Source organism: Sinocyclocheilus anshuiensis, unplaced genomic scaffold (assembly GCF_001515605.1).
Source record: "Sinocyclocheilus anshuiensis isolate Anshui unplaced genomic scaffold, SAMN03320099.WGS_v1.1 scaffold762, whole genome shotgun sequence".
NCBI lineage: Eukaryota > Metazoa > Chordata > Actinopteri > Cypriniformes > Cyprinidae > Sinocyclocheilus > Sinocyclocheilus anshuiensis.
This window is the reverse complement of record NW_015542390.1, coordinates 4,076-28,299: the sequence shown is the minus strand read 5'-3', so window position 1 is coordinate 28,299 and position 24,224 is coordinate 4,076. Positions and strand designations below refer to the sequence as shown.

The following is a 24,224-nucleotide window of genomic DNA, read 5'->3' as shown; positions in this document are numbered from 1 at the left end:
TGTAACCTGAGGGAATAGCTGGAGTTTCTCTTTATTCAGCTGTGGTGAGACTATGGGTGAAGGATTAGTAGAGATTACATTGGGATCCTAGTTCAGATAACTTCATCAGTCTTTTTTTCTCCACTTTCCTTCAGTCACTGCTTATAAAGCACCTGCAGAGAAAACGCTTCCATCTCAGACGATGACAGTCGGACGGCTCGTTCTCTCGCACGCTGTCACCCTCATTAAGCCTGTCGATGAAAAGTGTGGAAACTCTAGTCAGATATCTGTATGTTCCAGCGGCCCGCTAGGCTTCTAAAGTTACAAACCTCTAATCCACCGGCTTTGGCAGAAACAACTTTGGTATTACGGCTTAAATGGGTATTTTGAAAGTTTCTCAGGCCTTTTGGTGGTGGGTGTTTTTTTTGGCCGTCCGTGTTGAGAAACAGATGTTGGCTGCTGGCCATCTTCTCATTGACTGAGCTGTTCTGGCCGTTAGCTTCGCTGACCTCTGCTTTGAGCATATTTGGCAGTCATTGTATGGCTCTTTGAAAAGCTGCTCAAAATCTTGTTACATCACAATGATCAGACCATTGGAAGCGCTTTATACAAAGACAAAACAGCGTCATAACAGGCGTCTTTTACTAATAGCTGGCTAATCCTTTCTTCTGAACAGTCTGAAGCCAGTTAATCAGCAGTCACTCCAGGTTTACAAGTTTCCTATGACACTTTCTCATTATTTCCTTTTGTATCGCTTTCACTCTCAATCTGAAGCCAAAATCCATACCTCCAATTACTCTGAATGTCATATCTATAGACACAACCCTTTCATGTTCATATGTCTGATAACAAAGAATATAAATGCCATGATTCTCATGAAAAACTGCACAACTTGGACTACACTTGGAATAGAATTCTAGCATACGCTCTTAAAAATAAAAGTTCCAAAAGGGGGGTTTCGCAGTGATGCAATTGAAGAACCATGTTTGGTTCCCTAAAGAAGGTTCCATGGATGTTAAAGGTTGTAAAGTTGCGTGGAGTATGCACTATACTGCATACCTGCATGCCATATAGATCAATAGATAGATGATATAGATATAGATATATATCATTCATTGAATTGGTAGAATTACAATCTCTCACAAATGAAATATTGAATTTAGTTAGTTTGTTTATTTATTTATTCATTCCTACAGACATTTAAAGGAGTAGTTTGGTACTTTAGTGTCACATTATTTGTTTTGTTTATCAAATATAAAATATAACAATTTTAAGTATATAAAAATTATTGCATAAAATATCAGTGATTTCTTTAATATTGAGTAATATTGTACTTTAGTGTCATTTGTTTTGTTTTGTTTTGTTTTGAGGTCACTTTTATTGTCTCCCATGGCTAACATTTGTCTTGGGAAAGACAACTGCTACATCACCAAACAATACCACTACAAATAAATACATAATAATACCCAACATATTAAGTCATGTAATATAAAAATCAGCTAACAGTTTAAACACAAATAATCACACTCTCAAACTTCCCCTGTTTGGAAGCAAACATCTTCAAGCATGCCCATCATAATGCATAATTTGGTTTTAATCTCATAGCCTCCCACTGCTCTATCTATCCTGATGAGATTTTTTGATTTGTTGTCTTTTAAATCTACGTTGAAAAGTATTTAGTATGATGTTAAGACAGTTTTGTATATAATTCCATTGTGAGTAAGTTTAGCCTCACATCCTATGCTTGATTGATGGCTGATAGTGTCTTCTGGATGTGCACGTGCAGAACTGTGAGGGCCTTTTGGTTGTGTTCTCAGAAGACCTCTTAGTTTGAACCTATAATGTGTCTTCATTAAGACTGAGAGCCTCTTGCAACCATAGATCATTACAATGACAGGACTTGCACTATGCCACAGTCAGCAGATAATTGTGATTCGAATACCGGGGTCATTTAGGCAGAGCTTATTAACATGTATAGCCCAGCGGATTGGTCGTCAATATGATGGCTAAGTCTCTCGTTTTCTCTCTGTCCGCTCTCTTCGCTTCAATCATCCATCTTTATCCATCCCACCTGTCAGTCATTGGGTACTTCATAAATGCCATCAGACGTCATACGCCCATGAAGTGACCCTTCAAAACACAATCGCTTCCTGTTGCTGAGCGACTTTGCTTGGGAAAGCAGCAACTGGATTTAGGAATGTGGTTTGGATATCCATAAAAATAAATATTGTGAAGAAGAATTGATTTTGTTTAGCTTTGAGAAAAGAGGGTTCTGTTTGTTTTATGTGCCATCTGTCTGCATATGCCAACCTACTGACCTTGCATTGATTATTACACAACATTGAAAACTTAATTGAAATGATGGCCCGTGTCAGAGCTTTTTTTTTGGTTAATTCCTAACATGGCCATTACTAAAGGGCATGACCCCTGACTCCTAGTGCGGGGTCCCCTAAGGGGCTCAAGGGGCTCATTCAATAGTTGTGGATAACTGGGCTGGACACACAGAAACAAAATACATTCACGTACCTTTCTTTGGTCCTGCACAGTTTTTATTTTTGTATTTTACATTTGCATTTTAATTTGTTAATTTTTTATTTATTTTTTTACTTATATTTTTTAGTTACAAGTTAAAATAAATTAAAATGTGAAATGTTGCTTTGGAACCTTTATATGTTATTTTTGTTTATTTCAGTTCATTTCAATTTTATTTCAAGAAACTTGTTTTTGCATAGTTAACCATAACAACCCTGCTGCTCACCTTTTCAGTTTTCTGTCTTTTGATGAAAAATGTATTTACATTTAGTCAATATTTTGTCATATCATATTCATTTGATTAAAGTGACTTTTTATTTTAATTTTTAATTTAATTTAATGTATTGTCATAATTCTTAACAGTTATGATAACAATAATTTAATTATCATCATAGTGCAAATATGTATATTTTGTATCTCTATATTTGTTTTGGTTGGCAATAAAAAATAATAATTATTGACATTTAGTCAATATTTTGTCAAGTCTTAATAATTTGATTCTGTCCATCTTACTCTGACATTTTTTTTATATTTTATTTTATTTTGTTATTTATCAACAATTCTGATTACAATCATTGATCCATCCTCATGGTGCATATTTTCTATATTTACATTTGTTTTGGTTGACAAAATTCTTGTAAAGACTCTGCATAAACTCTCAAGCTCTTTAATTCTCCTTAATGCTCCTTACATCAATATTGTTATGGCATAAAGTGGCACTGAGTAGATGGTTCCAGCTTGGCGTCCTTTTTTCTTCATTTATTAATGAGGACGAGGCACTTGGGAAAGGTGGAAAAACGAATGGCAAAAGATGAGGAAAAGTGATGGAAAAAATGTGAATAATTTACTGGCTCATGCTGGTATACACGACCATTGACATTTCACAAGCTTCAGCTGCTGCAATTTGATGTCAGTGTGAGTGTGTGTTAGCATTAGCTCTGATTCCTTGTTTTTTGTGTGTGTTTTTTTTGAACGAACCCTAATGCATGAACTTTTTTGTCCTTTTTAACCTGTTCTGCATATTCTGAAGAAGCCATGAAACGTAAACCGCCAGGAATCATGCTTCAGGAATGACTGACAATAGATTGGCCAGATAATCTCTTTCACAGATTCAATCACACTGCTAACTCGTACAACAGATGTCAAATAATATGCTGCTGCGCAATGTCGGTGAGGGCCCCGGGTTGCCCACCTCTGAAACCCGATCTCCACCTCCCCGCGATGGGCTGGTGCCCTGGCGTCTGTTAGTTCATCTGGAGAGGGGCTTTTGAGAGTGAGGTCAACGGTGTGTGTAATAAGCTAGTGCTAGCGGATGGCTAGTGCCCATTCACATGCTGATTTTCTAGTCAATCCATTTGCATTAAGTGCAACCTAATTGCCAACTGCGGCCTGATTATGGTGCGTGTCGGCTGTGATGAAATATGACCTCCCATCTGCACCCGCCACTGCTCAACTGATGTCAGATGGGTGTAAACCTAAAGCGAAAAGCGAGTTTTCATCACTAGTGAAATACTACCTCTTTGAAATGGGTGATGCGTGCTTGTATTTATAGAAAAACATGACATAAAGTATCTCATGCAGTAGAACAATCGCTGTCTTTGTTCATGCATGATGTATTTTCCACATCATTCTGTTGGTCTTGTTCTTCATTGTGCCCTCTTTCACCTGCGCTGCGGTCTGGATAAGTTCCCTATGAAGAAAAGCCTGCTTCCCTCTCTCTGTTTGCTAGGATGTATATCCAAATATATCCTCCTCAGTTAGTGGCCAAAGGAATTTTGATGAGCCAGAGAGGAACAGCTGGAGTCTGCAGTGGTTTAAGTGACCATGTCGCCTCTTTTAGACTCTGGAGTCTTGCTGCTGTTGTCATCGGTTGCAGTTGTGAAAGGAAACTGAGCAGCTGTAAAAGGTATTGGGATGGTCACGTGATGAAGTCCTGTTGTGAATCACTAGACCATTTTGCTCTTTCACTCTTTTCTTATAACATGTTTAAATTCAAGGAGGTGCAGGACCTGCGGTCCTCTCTTATTTCTGGTTTATACCCCACGATGGTGGCTTTCAAAGACTAATGCATTATATTCTCCTCCTAAGGTGCTTATTTTGTTCCTGTTAGAAACGCTATGAATCGGCTCCTAACAGCTATGTTCAGATCCACTTGGCTCCTTGGAGTCTAAATGGACTTTATCGATAAAGTCTGTCTCCATCAAGGTTTGCAGTACTTATCCGCTTATTATTGAGGATAACTGAATCCACCAGGATTTTTCTGAATAATAAAAGCAACACCACCCGCATATTATTGTACCATTCCTCATATTGAAATATAGTTGTTAACCATCTAATTAAAACAATGGCTACCTTTTTAAATTCATTGTGGGATGTGTGCTTCAAAGGCAATCGAAATATGCAGCTATTAACTTTGTCTGTCTCATTAGTCGTGTCCCACTCCACCTGCAGCAGTGACTGAGATGAATGAACTGGAGTGGCATATTGAGACCTCGGTGAAGGCAGACTGAAGGGTTGTGAGGTCTTAGACATGTGTATCAGGCCCTGAATACATTGAACAGCCTAGGCAAGCTCTCTGCCACTCTCTTTTGGATTCGAAGCACCAACCAATCAATGATACTGGATTAACGGCCTTAACTTCAAAGTTCATCTTTCTTTTTATGGAGTCTGCAGCTGCCAGTCAAACCTCTGCTCTAATGCTCACTTCCCAGAACTAAATTATAAGAAACAAACTTCTTTTGAGAACTTGATATCATCATCCCTTTTTTTTTCTTGTTTGAGGTTTGGGGCTTTTTCAGGTGTTTTAAAACACCTGAAGGGATGGATTCCTAAAAATAACAGCAATGCAGTATTTATGAATATATCTGTTCATAAAGTTGAAATGAGTCTAGTTATGCATTTATGTTATAACAATTATGCTTTGTATTTCACATAGGGCCTAATGTTTATGGACTAAAGTCATTACACATTATTGTCTATAAAGGAGCTTGTATTTTTGGTTTTACTGACCATAAATGTGTAAGATTGCCAAGTCCCCACAGGAGTATGATGGGTTGGATTTAATAATTGATAAAGGTCTGGTGTTGCTGTAGACAAATACCTCTGTTTACCGGAACATCTTCAGATTAAAGTGGTGCTTCTCCAATATTTTGGCCGACTGTCGAGTTTTAGAGTGTTCCTCGTGAGACAGCATAGTGAATTGGGAAATACTAATATCACATGTTTTGTTGGTTCAGTGTTGGCAAGACTTGGTGGGTGTGGCCAACAGCTATTACAGGAAGTAATCGCAATCAAATCAGCCAGGGCACGATCTGCCATCTACACCAATGAGAGAGCTTTTGTAATCATCACTACTAATTACTGACAGCTGTTATGGTGTGGAGGCCATGGCTTTATAGCAGTAGTTGCACTGCCAGTTTAGGCGGATGGGAAAGCATTGTGATGCTAGTGGACCGAGTAGTTGGCATCTGCATTTTCCTATTGCTATATATTATGTTACTTTTCTTCTGTCACTCGTTTTAAGTTTCTCCTTCTGTCTGGCCTTTTCTTCACATTTGTGTGGCACATTATGTTTTTTTTTTTCAGACGTTGAGCCTTTCTAGAAAGTTTCTAGTGATTGTTGTGGTTCAGCAACTTTTAAAAAAATGAAAAATGAGGTTGTTTTGAAGAATTCATTTTTTTTTTGTTGTGCTGGTCACAACTAATGACATACAACCACAATAATCAAGTGCAACCTGAGAAAATGTGTTTATTTTGCTCATACAGTTTGAACAAACTCCTAACCCCAAGCAATTAACTTTGAATGTAACTCATCCCATTTGTGCTACAGACATGACACATCAAATCATGTGGATTGTTGAGGAATGGAGTGCTATTACTTTTCTAAGTGGTCAGAATTGTAATTTTCGCGTCTGGCTTCATTCCCTCTTGCTCTGGAAGTCAGAGTTTCACAGAGACTTGAGGATGGGCACCTTTGACTTGGACAAGTAAGAAAAAAACAACTGTACACTGTAAAAAAAAAAAATCTGTGACATTTATGGTAAAATACCGGCAGCTGTGGTTGCCAGAACTTCACCGTAAAAAATATGGTAGCAACATTTAAGGTCTTACAGACTTAACTTAAATTCACAATAAAATACCTAGGTTTTACAGACTTAACTTAAATTCACAATAAAATACAGTATTTCATTAACTGATGTAATATCAATAAACCAACATACTGAAGTACTAATATCTGTTTTGAACCATTGTAATGCACTGATAACCACCAAAAACTAGTGGTGATGAGAAAGTCACATGAACCAAAGCTCATCACAAACAGCTTTTCTACGAGCTGAGGAGGGCAATATTTATATATAGAAGGTGCACAGTCTCATTCACACAAACACTAAACACCATCATGGTAACACACAGGATACTGAAATAATGCAATAACATTAATTTAACATTAGATGTAAGATAAAACCCTAATGTACACAACTGATAAGAAAAAAATAAGAAGAAACAAAAACATTTTGTTGTTATTTCAACAAAAAAAACCCCATCAAATATGAAGTGTCATGCAGGGAATTCTGGGAGTGTCAATTTACGGTTTTTCACTGTAAATTATACAATAACGTTTTCTTTTTCACTTCCAAAAACCGTATTTTTAACATTATTTTACTGTAAAACATTAAATGTAATTACATTTATTCACCGTATATAGTATGGAAACTTACTGTTAACCAATTAACAGGTTTTTACTGTACCATTTTTACAGTCTTTTACTGTTAAAATCACTTAAAATATTTTTTTTACAGTGTAGCAATTATGCACAACACTCCAGGATTGTGTTTTTTCAAGTGCAAGTACAAAGTTTAAGCCTAAAAAAAAACAAGTTAAATAACTCAGCAGCAGGTTAAGTGTTACTATGCAAAATAAGTGTTAAGACATGAGACCCGGTGAAGTTTTACTCTCAGCAGTTGCCATTGTCTGCTTTGCCTGTGTGATTTGCATTTGAATGTTAGCCAGACTAAAGAACTTTCTCACACTGAGGAACAGGTGCAAGGTTTAGCCTCACCCTGAAACTGAAAAAAGACTGAGAGGGCATGTCGGTGAGAACAGCGAAACCAAACGTGTAGTCTCTGTCAGTGTCTTACAGCGCGGTCGTTGTGGACATCCGCGGTTCTGTACGTGAGGAAGAGAGTGTCTGTGTGCATTTCAGAAATTAAAGATTTCTTTGCCGTCTCATCTTGCTTTATCATCTCCTCTTTATTCCTTACAGAAGCCCTCCACATGTACTCAGGGAAGGTATGTGTGCAGGTGCTCACATATAGGAAGTAACCGGGGCTCCGCCTCAGACTTCCCAATGGGGGTCCAAGCGCACTCATCAGGACCCCCGCCACGCACTTAAGGGTCTCTACGCCAGCATACACGAATCTCCAGCCTCTCTAATCGGGCCAGCCCACTTCTTTGTCACGCTGTTTGTATCTCTGAAAGGAGCACTAGAGGCTGCAGAGAGAAACAGGAACGGGAGACAGGAACAAAAGCACGCCTCTCATCCACAGCAGGGCTGCTTATTAGGGAGCAGCAACCCTGTGGGAGCGGGGCACTTGGCAGAAGACATGGGGTCATCAGTCAGGGGAAACATGGGTGAAGTCAGAGACCCCAAAGCCTGTAGCATTATCGCCCCCTTTATCAAATATGCACCTGTCACTCATTCAGTACGAGAACATGGTCAAACTTTGATTCACTGCCAGGCCTCACAGAGCAATAAAATGAAAGAAAGCAACAGAAATAAAGGATAAGCGATCATCAAGAGGAAAAGGAAGAGCTGGGGGAAGATAAAAGAGATAAATGAGACAAAGGAAAGCAGGCAATGATGAAGAAAGGAAAACTCAGAAGAATGATGAATTAACACAAATGTGAGGAGAATAAAACAACTTCAAACTCAGCGGACCAAAAAAAGTTGCGTTCACATTAAAAGTCTGTTGTTGAGTCCGACTGGGCTCTGTTGTGATGTATTGCAGATTGTCTGATGAGCATTGATTTCCTGTATAGATTGATAAAAAGCTAAATTTCGTTTTATCCCTGAAAATGACCAGCAGTAATTCTGATTTAATCTGCCCATGCTGTCTGTACAGATCTATGAAGGGAGCCAATAGATATGACAGTCTTTGAAGGGAATTGAGTCCACAGGGGTATATAATTAATATGACTTAAGCTTTGAGTTGATGCAATATGACTGAGGGCACCAGCAAACCCCTCTTTTCATCTCCCATATCTCTTATGAAGATTTGGAGGACATGGAACGAAGCTAGATAGTCTGACAGAATATCAATCTGATAAAAGGAATTGGGTATTCAGCAGAGACTCGGAATCACCAATGCGTGTTCCTCTCTCTCTCTCTCTCACTCTCTGTTTTGTTGAAAATATGTAAATTTGAATTTATCACTGAAAAAAGTAGAATGGCTGCATCATCTCTAAATCCAGATGCTGACACGTAGACCCTGTCCCAAATGTCGCCCTAAGGCTTTTGGCACTGTTATCCAACGTAAATGTCAAATGGGACATGTTACATTCTCACAGACCTGACAGACACAAAACCACAAGTTTACATCAAGTGCACTATAGGGGACAAAACCAGAGATCCTTGATGGGGAAAAAAAGTGTTGTCAAGCATTTTGAAACATGGTAACTGGTTAATTGATGGTTCTACTAGCTGGTATTCCATTTGATCAACCATAGAGACCAGTTAATGACAATAAAGGACCAGCTCGGACCAGTTAGAAATCCGGTTGACCTGCTAAAAGCTAAAACCAGCTAAAAACATGTACAAACTATGTCAAAACTATTTAGCCACTTAAAGGGAAAGTTTGCCTGAGAAAGTAAAATTCTGTCATCATTTATTCACCCTGCTGTTGTTCTAATCCTGTACGAGTTTCTCAACAACAATGGACCCCATTGACTTTTATTTTATTAAAAAAAAAAAAAAATCCACAGAAGAATGATTGTCATACAGGTTTGGAATTTTATAAGGGTGAGTGAATGATTTTTTCTTGGATTTTTCAGTGCATCATGACTAACTCAAAGACAAGACAAAGAAACGAGCGCAGTCATACATCACCATCCCAGATGCTTCTCGGCAGAGTTTATAAGCAAAAGATTTACAACTTCAGACTAGGGCTACACGATAAATCGCATGCGATATTTAATGCGCATCTTGTCGGAAAGCCGGTTCTGTAATCAGCGGTAAATCTTTAAAATTTTAAAAATTTAGCTGCGCAAAAAATCGCGCGATTATGAACGTGGTTTTGCGCAACTCATCAGTGAACAACGGCTCTGTGTAGTTAATGCTGCTCAATGTGAAAGCCCGCAGGTGATGGAGATTTACCGCTGATTACAGAACCGTCTTTACTGACAAGATGCGCATTAAATATCGCATGCGATTTATCGTGCAGCCCTACCTCAGACTTAATATTGGATCCGTTCATCTTTCCCATTCCCATAGCATTCTACTTCTAGACCAAATCACTCTGCCAATCTACATGCACTGTATCCATAAAGCACATGGTAATAACTTGGATCGCTTCACTTGATGTCTCCCAGTGGGGTTCTGCCTCTTTGGTTTCTTTTCTTCACTCCTTCCATTATGGTTTTAACTAGGCATAATCTCGACACTGCCACATCGAGTTTTCATTGAGCAAGAACAGGTGAGGAGCCCTGTTTAGTCAGACACCTCTGATGTCAGTGCTACCCATGCATCACACTCGATTCTGAGAGTTTAATCTGCAACAATAACCTTCTGTCTTCAGAGATATTGCTTTCTGGGGCTGTAAAGTAAACAGGCAAAAGGTGTTATTCAGCATATTGAGAGAGTCATGAGCGGGAAAGAGTGTGCGTAGACAACGAAATTAATACAACGAAGGAGAAAAGGAAGGGGAAAGGCCGAGCAAACAGGGTGCGGACAAGCGCAAAATGACCTTTCAGTCAGAGAACACAGACAGATATCGAATGAGTCTCATTGTATTGGGAGAATGAAACTGCTGGCTTGTTAAATGCTGTGGCATATGGATATTTTATCTTCCTCTGACTTTAATTGCTTTACTGTCAGACTGTTTCCCCCTTGAATCTCTCTTTATGGAGGAGAGATTAAAATAAACATGAAGACATCTCCAGGAGGAGAGGCTTGACTGATCGCTATCTCTCAAACAACATGGGCCCGTCCTCTAAGCTGCATACCGCCTGACCTTTAATCTGATGCATAAACAAGAGGCTGGGGAAAGCGATCCCTCATCATCCTCCCTTCATACTCTACCGCCTCCTCACCCACCTCCATTGTTTGGCTTATGGGTGCATTTGTTTTAATTGCCACCGCTTTATTGACGCAAATTGCTGCAGGTCTTCATGAGGTCTTGTTTAGCCGGGCCCCGTGGCTGACGTTTATGCATGCCTGGAGGTATTTATAACCCACGCAACACCTGATGTCAAGCATACGCTGAGACTAATCATGTGCAGTGGTGTTGGAGTGTTCATGGACTCCACCGAACAGATAGAAAGATTTGTCTTCTCTTGTAAGGGAGGGTTGAATAGGGAGAGTAAATGAGATGGGCGGCCACCAGCACTTAACGCACATGGGTGCCCTTTTTTACGATTCCAACTGCTAATTTTTCAGTGCCACTTTTGCAAGGATTTCATACCAGATCATCCAAAGAGACTGATTGTAATTGAACTGCTGCTGATGTGGTCTGTTCAAATTGTTCGAGTTCTCCAGTTCATCTAATAGCAGCATGTCTTTTGATCCTCATTTCATGAGTAGAGCGCCTTGATCTTGTTCATCTTATGGTTCTAGTTCCTCTACAACAACTTCATGTTTTAATTGTTTGCCAATCTTGTAAGTTACTGCTGTCCATTTGACTCATAGCAGTCTTGTCCACATCTGTGGTTCTAAAGTTCACTTTTCATTTTCTAAATTGTCTTCTTTAACCACAATGGAACATCATTGGAGGTTGGTCATTTGGTTTGTTTACTGGGTTGATCAAAAGCTTCAGCTGGTTACCGAACTGAGTGACTAAGCTTATGGTCGCTTTAACCTTTCCAGTGTCTCGCTTAGGCATTTATGACCAAATCTCTGCTGTTTGTTTTGGAGTCAGAGGATTCAGAGGAAGGCTGTTTCTAGGCAGGAGGGTTAAGCTAATGGTACATTCCCTGTTCTTCTCCTAATGGATAAAGAAGGGAATAGATACTACACAGGCTTTAATAGGAGTGTAGAATGATGGTTTAGTGTCATGACCGTCTCCTGAAAAACAAGATATAATCCAATCATATGGCTAACTCTTTGATGCTAGCCATGCTCCTGCAGATAGCTTACATCAGAATTAGGTTTCCTAATGAAAAACAATGTCATGAATAAGACCAGACCATATTTATTTGCAGATATCCTGACTATCGTTCTTTCTACCAAGGCTTTGTTTGCCAGGTTCCTCTGTACTGCTCAAAGCTTGTTAGCGTTCCTCTTGCCGCAAGCATAGACACCAGGCGCATTGCCACCCGATGCTAATGTGTAATCACACGTTTACAGGAGCTAATGGCCAAATTAATTTCTCCTCACAGATGTGCGGTAATGGCCGAGTGATTTGTTTATTTTTCTCAGGCTTTGACTACATCGTGAGGAAGATGCAGCTGAGAGTGGTCATCAGCAGTCTACAAACTTGGTCTATGACACATGTCTACGATTCCTGCATTTTAATCTCTTCACAAACACTGAAATATTACTTGAAATATGCAACATGGCAGAGATTTCATGTCTCACAACTTTATTGTCCTTCATTCATCCTTCAGCCGCTTGACGTTTCTTTGAGAACAGCTTTTTTTTTCTAAAATAAATCTACTTTTGTTAAAATGTCAGTAAATGTCAGTGGATGAAGATGATACACTTTGCACATTTTATGATAAGTTATCAAATGGCATTTAAAAAAAAAAAACCTCTTACTTATAGCCCAAAAACTCTCATATTGATAGCATCTCACTTTTAAAAATGGATTTGAAATGCTTTCCTGTGCATGTTTTAGTGGATTATTATACTTGGTAATGGTGAGTACACTATTTTAATGGACACATATAAGATTTGGTCCTTGAAAAAGTGAGTACTTTACTTGCCTGTATTTGCAACACCAAATGCACACGGCATATGGCTCAATGATTCGCTTAATTTGCAACACTTCCATTTACTCCGCCTTGCAAATGCATTTGATGGCCTTCGAGCTCTTCCACCACCACATATGAATATAGGAGTGGGGCGTTAAATGAAGTAAAGCAAATACAATTGATTCTAATGGCTGCATGGAACAACAGAACAAGGATGTTCAGACATCACCACTCATACAATTCTCATCTAGCTCCATTTGGTTTTTATGGCCGGCCATTTAGTGGCAGTTTTAATGAAGGGTGATTGGCAATGTGTCGGAGTGGCCATTTCAGTCACTGGGCTATTACTGCTTGCGATCTACAATTATGAGCACATTTAGACCAGACATCTCATCTTAAGGAAGCTATCAACATCAATGGAGGCTTAGCCACCAGTATCAGCTCCCCACAGAGATGACATCTCTGTAATTCATCCGTATGCTGAATTGCTGAGCCGTATGCTGTACTTTGTTTTTTGTTTTGTTTTTCTCTTGGTGCTCCATATTTTTGCAAGCTTAATGTTTTACCTCTTTGTGTTCTCAATGAGTTTTTTTAACCCATTGTTTTGAGGATTTCCTTCCTCAGTTCTCCTTCGCTCTCTCACTCGTTCTCTGTATAAATGAGCCGTATTATCAGACAGGATGTTGTATCATAATGAGGGGTTTGTCACCAGCAGCCCGTGTGGTGGAGTAGATAAAAAGTGGGGCTTGATTAGCGGGACGAGGCATATTGATTCCTATTGACGGTCACTTTCCCCAGGTCTTAATGAAAGGAATGCAAATGATTCTCTCTGAGTTCTCTAAGAATAAGGCTGAGATGTGGGCCTTTGACTCTCTGTCATAAGAGGGACATGTATCATTGGCCATGGTTCACTGGGGAGTCCTTCAGGGAAACATTTGGTCCGTTTCATGTTCTCGAGATGCTGGCGGGCGCTGGAAAAAGTAATGGACTGTGTCCGTACGTGTAATTTAGCAAAATGGATAGGGTCACATGGGCTCAAATGGTGCTCATGCTATTGATTGAGGAAACAAGCTGTATTCTTATAAGGATTCGCGCTGTACTGTACCGTCTTGTTTGTTTTATTCAAGTGCTATCATCTGTAGTGTACCATCTGTCCTTCGTTGTTCCCAGGTTGATGTTGGGACCGCTGGTGACGCCATAAATGACGATATATGATTGTTGTTGTTTTTTCCTCTTTCCTCTATAGCAGCCGACTGGCACCCAGCAACCATGACCGAATAAAGTGTCTTCGGCAAGAGTTCCAGCAGGCCAAGCAGGAGGAGGAACCTGATGACCGCCGTCGATCCTACAGCTTTCAACATCAACAGAGGGTGAGTGTGCAAGACTACAGAGTAAACCTCAGCTTAGCATGTACACCCTTACCCTGACCCTTAAAGCTTCCCAGCATGCACCTCTGCAAAAGTTACACTTTAGCTTTATCTCATTACGAAGGCTGCACCATCCGGAGGTCACATTTGTCGGCTGCATACATCATCGAGGGTGTCTCATTTCAGAAAGTAACCATTATAAAACCTAGGTGTACTGTAATTTCTTTCTTACTTTGGAATGTAGTGGTTGCTTTTCTGAAATGAGGCGGTGTCAATGACTTACGTGGCTGACAAATGTAAACTCTTCCAAATGAGTCACAGCTTTTAAATCAGCCTGGTGTTTGGTGTTCAGGGCAAAGGGCAACATGTATTATAATGAGATATTGTCAGGGATCTCAGATAATGCATAAATGGTGTTTGTTCTGTGAGGTGGGGGACTTGTTTCACAAATGCATCTCACAGTTGATTTGCCCCCAACCTTGCTTATATTTGTTAGGTCTGCACAGAGGTGAATGTGTTTTAACATTTTGTCCTTGAAAGTCAGTGCTTCATTTTAATGTCCGAGGTTAGAGGCTAGCCGTTATTTTATCTTTATCAGCAAGTTAAAATAATATACACAGCTCAAGAGGCTGGGAAAGAAGTTGCAAGGGGTCAAAGTTCAAATAGCTGTGTATCTTTACTCTGTAATGGTCTGAGCCAGACATGGCGGCCTGTCCTATGACTTCCTGTTAAGGGTATGGAGGGGGATTTTAAAAGATGACAGGCTAATCACCTCGAGGAATAGAACCATTTCCTAAATTAGAGGTCAGCTCTCTGACCCCGTCTTCCCAGACGCATATTTGGCCTCCATTTTCCTCTCAGGTCTTGAATAGCTCTACAGAGAGGTAAGCAAAACAAAAAAAAAAAAAAAACACATGGAACTGCAGATATCTAGAACTTTACATTTTCTATGTGAGTGGTGCTTGTCCTTGCAAAAGTTGCTGTTACACTGGTGGGGTCTTGTGGTTTGTTGCCAGGGCGTTGTTATGCAGTTGCTGTGGTGTTCTGAATTGTTGCTGAGATGTTGCTAGGTGTTCTGGGTGGTTGAAGAATGTTGTTACATGGAATGTATGCTAGAATATTGTTGCGTGGTCGGGGTGTTCTTGTTGAACACTTGGATACAAAGTTGTATTTGGTGTTTGCTAGGAGGCTGCTAGGGTGTTGCTAGGGTATTCTGGGTGGTTGCTAGGAAGGGTGATGATTGGGTGATTGCAAGGGTGTAGTGGCTGTTCAATAGGTTGTTGCTAGGGTTTTCTTAGTGGGTGCAAGAGAATTCTGAGTGGTTACTAGGATGTTGCTAGGTAGGTTGCTTGGGTGTTCTGGGTGATTGTAGGGATGTACTGGGTTTTTGATAGGTTGTTGCTAGGGTTTTCTGGGTGGTTGTTAGGGTATTCTGAGTGGTTTCTATGGTATTCTGGGTGGTTGTTAGGGTATTCTGATTGGTTGTTAGGGTTTTCTGGGTGGTTGTTAGGGTATGCTGAGTGGTTGGTTGGGTATTCTGAGTGGTTGCTAGGTAGGTTGTTGCTTGGATAATGGATAATGTCAAAGGTGTGCTGGGGTTTTGCTAGGGTGTTCTGGGTATTTGCTAGGGTGTTATGAGTGATTTTGAAGATGTGCTGGGGGGTTTGCTAGATGGTTGCTAAGATGTTGCTAGGTGGTTGTTTACTGGCTCAAATCAAAAGTGCCCACTCTCCAGTCTCTAGAAGTGAGTCGGATCTGTTTAGGTGTATGGGTTTTTAATCACTGCTAATGAAAGATATTTAATAAATAAATATATTTAATGACAGTTCATTTTAGCCCCGTTATGACAGTAGGTAAATCTCAAGTGAGCGTTTCACTTCAGGACTACTCATGGTCTCCTAAGCAACGGCTTTTATACTTGGACTTTATAGACATGCACTAGCTTGTATTTGACATAGCTTTAGCTAGTCAATGACATTTTTCTACATGTAGTCGGCACTGTTGCCGTAAGTTGTGTCAAGGGGATGTTGACATACAGGCACATGTGGTGGTAGTTTGTGTGTGTGTGTGTGTGTGTGTGTGTGTGTGTGTGAAAACTCCCTTCAGTTTTGAAAAGGTGGGAAAAATCATGCTAAAATTGCTCCGGCCAAAGTTTTGTGTACTGTATGGCATGCTGGTCTGTTAAATGCAGACTCAAAACTTATCTGTTTAGCTGTGCATTTACTGAATGAGCACTGTGCGATGTCCGAACTGATTGCACTATATTGTATGTATAATCGTTTTCTATTCTTAACTGTTTTAAATTTATTTTAAACCTCTTAAATTAATTTTTTTATCATTTTCAAAGTTTTTAAATTCCTTGTTTTATTGTTGTGATTATTTTTATTTATTTTTTATTTTCTTTTATGTAAAGCACTTTGAATTACCATTGTGTATGAAATGTGCTATATAAATAAACTTGCCTTGCCTAGTCTGTTTGCAGTATGAATGAATCAAAACCTCTCTTGGTACCTAATGGTGTCACATTGTCTGGGCTTCTAGTACGGGAAGTAAAAGCCCTGTTGTTTGCACAGCGCCGAACCAGAGGAGTCAAGCTAGAAGGCACCTAATTGTTTGTGATAGTTTACATTGTTTAAAGACTAGAGACATTTCCCGTAATAGAATACGCAACCCTCCCTCAAGTGTCTCAAGTCTACTGTATTATCGGCTGACAGGTCAGCTTCTCAGTTTGAACAGGACTAGTTTCAAATAACAAAACATGTTAGGTGGGACCCAGGGAATGCCTTTGAGTCTTTCAGGGTATTATAAGAAGGGCGAGTTTCCTGAAGACTGTGGTTTAGATGTCAAGCATGACATTTTTCTACATGTAGTCGGCACTGTTGCCGTAAGTTGTGTTAAGGGGATGTTGACATACAGGCACATGTGGTGGTAGTTTGTGTGTGTGTGTGTGTGTGTGTGTGTGTGTGTGTGAAAACTCCCTTCAGTTTTGAAAAGGTGGGAAAAATCATGCTAAAATTGCTCCGGCCAAGGTTTTGTGTACTGTATGGCATGCTGGTCTGTGGGCCACTATGCAATCGACACAACCAATAAATGCTAATTACAGCCCTAAAAGCTTGTCAAAGAATAGTGGAGAGATATGTCTTAAGGATGTGACCAAGTATTCAAGTCCTCTTCAATGTCTATGGTGGTTACAGTTCTGCTAAAAACAGTGTAACGCTAAGTTTTCACATCCCAAGGAATCAGGTGGTCCAGGTGTTTTATCCCTGGATTGCATTAGAATCACACACACTCAATCAAAGCGAATACAAACAGGCTTGACATTGATTTAGGGTCTGAGTGGGCCCACGAGCGCTGTGGTCCTGTTGACTTGTAGAAATATACAGCCGTCAGTCGTAGCAGCAGGTTGAGAGAATGATGGTTAAGCAGGGTAAGAGAGCACAAGGGAGGTGTTTGTAGTCATAACAGTCTTGTTGATCCTGCTGCCATAAGCTTGATATAATGACGTTATAAATCTGTCAAAACAAAGTTCCTCTGAGAGCATCTAGAATTTTTGGGGGGTGATGTGTCACAGTGAAAACTTGTTCAACATCAGATGAGTAATGGGACATTTTCATAAAAGTACCATTGAATTACCATAGTGTTTTGGACATGGTAACTTATGATATTACCATTAAATTCATTAATTCATTCATTTACACTTTCTGTTGAGATACCATGGGTTTGTTGACATGGACCTTTTATATGGTAATATAAATATAAATGTATTCAAAAGTGGGATGGAATCCCATAGTGGTTCTCATGGTACCATGTTGTTTCAATATGTTCAATAGCAATATAGTAGCAATAATATTTCTTATATTGCCATAATTTTGTTGATTCCATAGTTGTAATGCTTTGCTTTTGTTGTTTGAATACCATGTTTATTCCATATTCCGTGGTAATACTGTATTTATTTGTTTGGTCGTTTGATTTCATCACAAATACCATGATAATACTGTGGTATTCTGAATTTTTATTTGACGTACTTTTTAAATACAATGATATATATACTGTGTGTGTATATATATATATATATAAAATCATACAGTATCATGATGTGCTATTATCATTTGATACCATCACTGCACTACAGTATTGCATTTTGCACAATAGTTTCATTAAGTGTTATAAAATGCCTATGAAAAGCACTTGTCTACTTAACATTTGTGACCACCTAGCTACAGGTACTCAGCATGATTTTGAGGTTTCTTTAGCATTTCAAAGCCTGCCGGTTGTTATTTATAGCTTTGATTATAAATACCGTGCATTACACCATTCAGAAGTGTCCCTCAAGTGCAACAGATAATCAAAGTGGCATGAAACAATGATTGATTGCCTTTTAAATATGTAGCTATGTGGCAAAACTCCCAACTTTACATAAAACGCCTTTCATTTCTTTATGAAGAAAAATGGGTAAGTACACACCCCAGATAATCCTTCAAACCCAGCGTGAGTTCTGACAGCACGAGACGCACATTAGGACAGTGATTAAGGTGTGTTCTCAGTGTTCACCAACGAGCTGCCAACCCAGATTGCTGATAATCGCCCCGTGGCCAGAACCTGTCACAGACTTCCACCAGTAAACAGACAATTAGACGCGTCTTGTTATGCCTCCCTTGTATATCACACCCAGCATTTCTCGCTATGACTTTCAAAGGGGCTTTTCCAGATGTTTGTCATAAAGAGCATGTTCCTTCCAGAGGCTTGCCGCCCTGTCTCAGCCAATAAAAATCAATCTTTTGTTAAGACGATCGGAGGCCACACAAAGGTCGGAAGTTTTATGTCGGTGCCTGGATCACACACAAGCAGAAATGCTTTCATTAGGCCCGTATTTACGTGCTTTTCTCCTCTTTTACAAGGACCTCGGTGCTGGCAAGCATTCAGGCAGCCTTCATGACTCGAAAGAATGCCATTGATTTCAGAATTCAACCAGCATGTTTTCTTTGATTTTAAACCACACAGGAAACCAGGCGTGATTTCCACAGTGTGGAATCCAAAAACTCTTGTCTTCGTACAGTCGACCCACTGTGGCCAATGGTCAGACAAGGTTATGTCTCAATGCCAAATCACCGCTGCAGGAACACACTGTAAGCTCAGGGAACAATTGCTGCATGTAGGCGAAAAGAAGTACACAACATGATAATGAGCCTACAGTGGGTAGATAAATCCACTGCAGCTCGAGATTAGTGTCCCTCTTGTGAAATAAATGTTGATTGCCTTCCTACTCTTATATATCCCTCCATGTTCACTAGATTTAGAACTTGATGATACAATTGCGATTACCTACAGGGGATGTGGGGAGTGTATCTGTTGTGAACTAGGGCTGCACGATAAATTGCATGCGATATTTAATGCGCATCTTGCCGCAGGTGATGGAGATTTACCGCTGATTACAGAGCCGTCTTTACTGATAAGATGCGCATTAAATATCGCATGCGATTTATCGTGCAGCCCTATTGTGAACATTGAGCTGAACTGTGATCTCACCATAATACACATTCGACCCTTCATGTTCTGTTTCGGGTCTGAGAGAACCCAAGGGCCATTTATGACTCAAATTATAATGACTTCTAAACTGGTGCTAAAGGTTCTGAATGTTGTTAGGGTGTTATACTGTCGTCAGGGTGTTCTAGGTGGTTTCTAAGGTGTTTATGTGGATATTAGGGTGTTCTGAATGTTGTTAGTATGTTGCTATGCTGTTGTTAGGTTGTTTTAAATGGTTGCTAGGGTGTCACTATGTATTTATGAAGGTGTTCTTAGTATTTTTAGGGGTTTTGGGGTGGTTGCTAGGGAGTTGATAATGTATTTCTATGCTGTTGTTAAGATGGATTATTTGGAGTGTCGCTAAGGTGTTGCTAGATGATTATTTGAGTGTTATGAGTGTTTTAGTTGTGTTGGTGGTTGCTAGGATGTAGCCAGGGTTTTCTAGGTAGTTATTAGGATGTCCTGAGTGTTGTTAGAGTGATGCTATGGTATTGTTAGGGTGTTCTGGATGGTTGCTAGGGTGTTGCTTTGTAGTTATGGGGGTGTTCTCAGTGTTGTTAGTGCATGCTGTTTTTAGGGGTTTTGAGGTGGTTGCTAATGTGATATTAATGTCTTTCTATGCTGTTGTTAAGGTGTTTTGAACTGTTGCTAGGTGATTATTACAGTGTCCTAAGTGTTTTAGTGTGTTGCTTTGCTGTTGTTACTGTGTCCTGTTAGGGTTTTCAAAGTGTTGTTAATGCATCGTTATGCTGTCGTTAGGGTGTTGCAGTAGGGTGGTAGTTGCAGGAGTGTTGCTGAGTGGTCATTAGGGTGTTCTGGGTGTTTTTCCTGTGTTGCCATGCATTTACTAGTGTCTTCTAGGAGATTGCTAAGGTGTTGCTAGGTGCTTATTAAGGTGTTCTGAATGTTGATAGGGTGTTATACTGTCATTAGGGTGTTCTAGATGGTTTTAAGGTGTTGCTAGGAGCTTATTAAGGTGTTCTGAATGTTGTTAGGGTGCTATACTGTCGTTAGGGTGTTCTATGTGATTTAAGTTTGTTGCTAGGTGATTATTACAGTGTCCTAAGTGTTTTAGTGTGTTGCTTTGCTGTTGTTACTGTGTCCTATTAGGGTTTTCAAAGTGTTGTTAATGCATTGTTATGCTGTCGTTAGGGTGTTGCAGTAGGGTGGTAGTTGCAGGAGTGTTGCTGAGTGGTCAGGTGGTAAGGTGTTGCTAGGAGCTTATTAAGGTGTTCTGAATGTTGTTAGGGTGCTATACTGTCGTTAGGGTGTTCTGTGTGATTTAAGTTTGTTGGTAGGTGATTTTTACAGTGTTCTAAGTGTTTTTACTATGTGGATATATTGTTGTTAGGGTGTCCTATTGGCAAGTTGCTATGCTGTTAAGGTGTTCTGAGTCATTACTAGAGTCTTGCTATGCAATAGATAAACCTTCCCTGGTGTACAAGCACTCGAGCAGAAAAGTGAAATTTCTAAGGGATGAGAGGAATGATGTGTCTGTCTATAGCTGCTGTGACTTTCACATTTTCTGTCTATTTTCTTGTTCTCTGTTTAAATCTGAGACACAGACACCTCAGTCTTGTCACAACTTGCTAATTATGATACATTTTTGCAGAATGATTCACTCATTTTCCATTCCCTCTTTAATTTTTCCCTCCCTCTGCATTCTGTCCTTTCTTTATCTCTTTTTTTCCTGCGCTCACCCAGTCAAGTGCATCAGTTCCTAAATTAACTCCATATGTCAGAGCAGGTTTCTGGAAGTGGTTGAGTGTATAGTGCAGTAAACATTGTTGCACACAGTGCATGTGTGTGTGTCTCTGACCCCCTTGTGCACCGGAGGCCTGGCTCATCTTTGATATTAAAGGCTGCAATTATAAGTGATTTGGAAGTCTGGAACCGGCAAGCTTTCTGTTTCATGCTTTCTTGCTCAGAATTGATGTGGTCAATTTTTCATAATTATGTCTGTCTCTCTATCAGGCCACTTTTTGTGTTTGTTCAGGTGGGCTTCGTATTGTTGTATTTGTTCTATGTCTGAAAAAGAGGGGAAAAAAAGATAATTTCTGTGTAATTAATGGGAGAAAGTGCCATGTGCTGTCTGGAGATCTCATGAAAATGTCATGCTTTCATGTTTTTATAAGCACTGCTGATAAACTTTAAATTATCAGGCTCTACATGCAGGGTAGAACGGCAATTTAATTAAAATGTGATTAAATTAGTACTGTGTAAGTTTATTGTGTTTTGCTACTGGTATTTGATGATTTAATTTATTTTTAGGTAACAGTCGAACTTTGAAAGTGAGATTGTATGTGTGTACAGAAGAGGATCGACAACCATATTTATCTATAGTGTGTATGTGGCTAGTGACATATCAGAAGACGCGCACACACACACACACACACACACACACACACACACACACACACACACACACACACACACACACACACACACACACACACACACACACACACACACACACACACACACACACACACACAGCTGATTTTTGCTTGCTGCAGTTTCCTCTCAGTCCAAATCTAATTAAAACATCTCACTGTGAATAATTGCTTCATTGTTGCTTCTATCTCACAATAAAAGCATTTCCTTTTCTCTGTTTTTGGCTTAATATGTTGCTAGGAAAGAAATTTACCAGGCCTTTAGCTATTATAATGTGTCTCATTGGGGATTTTGCTCAGCCTTCATCAGACATGAATAAAATTGCCTGATTCTCCAGTTTGCAGTTAGACCATAGCCGTAATATAAAATTGTTCTGTTTTTACCATCTTATGAATCGTTTAAATACTCGCCTCACCGCATTAATGCAGCATTTGTCATTTTTGCGATGTCAGCTGTTTGTAGCACAAGTGCACTCGAGGCTAATTGCGTTAGGGTGTGGTAGTCATGTTTCTCATTAACGCACCTTGCGCTGTTGGAAGAATCAGTAGTGATCAAGTGCCCCTCAACAATTATAAAACCCCCACCTGACCGTGAAATATAAAATTATGCTGCGCTTGTTATATTTTGTACACTTGTTAATTTGGTCAGTGCAAACATATAGTGCAACAACTTCCTGTACAAGATCAGGAAAGCCTGTATTTCATAAAAGGATCACCATTTACTCTGAATGACTTTAATTTTCTATGTGAACACACAATTTTAAAGTTCTTTACACATATTTGCATGTAACCCGGAATATGTATTTTCATATTTCAGGCCAACACGGGTTCTTATACACCGACGGGGCGGCACTCGGTTTCTGTGGAGGACCAAATGCAGAAACAGAGAGAGGACAGAGACTCTTTCACACAAGCCCAGAGGCAATATAACTCCTTACCGCGGTAAGGAAAGCCACACAGAGACGTCACTGCACAAAATATCTCACATTCTCAGATCTGTTAAGCACACATTGTCTCTCACAATAACACTAAATGAACAATTTGTCTAAAGCACTAAAACCATGCATTCATTCTACAGTTTTCATATAAAAGTGGACTTTTTTGGTAGAGCTGGATTCCAGGTCTTCATCTCATTTATGCATGACCTTTGGAATCGAAAATCAGTTTTAAATCAAATTCAATAAAATAAAATGTATTATCATATGTCCATTCCGTTTATAATAATAATAATAATACTTATTATTATTATTATTATTGAAAGTGTATCATTTCAATGACTTTTTTTGGGACGCTGAGATTGTGGTACAGTGTAAATGATACGTAAACAATCATATGATACCATTATTATGATGCCATTACAGTATTTCCCCATTACATTTTGTAAAGCTATTCCTCACATTCAAGTAAAAAATCTCAAATACGACTTCATACGTTGCTGGATCGCCTATTGAGCAAAGCAATAAATTCATGCTAGTAAATCAGCCATTACCCAGATATGCGTGCAATCTTATTTCCACGTCTCTCACACTCTCTCTGACCTCGGTGGCATTTCTCCACTGAAGTCATCCCATTGTCATGCGGTCGGTTCTGTCTTTGCTCTAAGCCTTCAAAACAGCAACAGCGTCTGTCTTCATGCTCACAAGCCCCTCCTAAACCTAATAAAGATCAGCCCGAGAACCTGTTTGTTGAGGGAAGTTTATCTTGGCATCTGTGGTCTATAGGGCCCCACTTTTCTCGGATGGATATCAGCCCCGTCCCTCATCTGTTTTATCTGCTTTCTTCACTTTCACTCTTTTTTCTTCCCCTCCCCTTTGCATATTTGTCATAAATGTCAATAAAGCTTAGAATGTTGCCTGCGGGCTGAGTTTGATATCGGTGTTTCTACTTGCAGGCATTGGTATCTTCTTAATCTGCTTCAGTTCATGCAAAGCATCCAGCCAACAGACATGAGAAGAAAAAAATCCCACATTAGAGCTTTACATACTTAACTGACAGGGGACTGCAGGCACTGCTGATAAAGTTTCACTCAATATTTCAGTACGTTTATTTACAGCACAGCAGGAAAAACTGCATTTTTATTGCTAAAATGTCACCTTCACAATGCAAGTGTGTTGCCAACTTTGTGCTAAGGTGGTCTGTTAGCCACAAAATACATTTTGACGGCTGACATCAAAGCAGTAGACTCTATGACACAGTCTCCCGTTTTGTCTGCCAAAAAAAAAAAGCAAGTCTGATCACTTTACCTAATTTTTGATCATGCAAAAGTTAGGGGTCATTTTCTTTGCTGCAATATAACAAAGAGTGA

General features: G+C 39.6%; 1 protein-coding gene across 1 annotated transcript in view; it reads left to right on the top strand.

Annotated features, from left to right (window-relative positions):
* Positions 1-22,865, top strand: part of LOC107692754 (partitioning defective 3 homolog) — a 444,353-nt gene extending 421,488 nt beyond the window's left edge. Inside the window, exons 23-24 of the mRNA XM_016491924.1 lie at positions 13,883-14,006; positions 22,737-22,865. Coding sequence (XP_016347410.1) covers positions 13,883-14,006; positions 22,737-22,865 — 253 coding nt within the window. The remainder of the gene's footprint in view (positions 1-13,882; positions 14,007-22,736) is intronic.
* Positions 22,866-24,224: the final 1,359 nt, after the last annotated feature.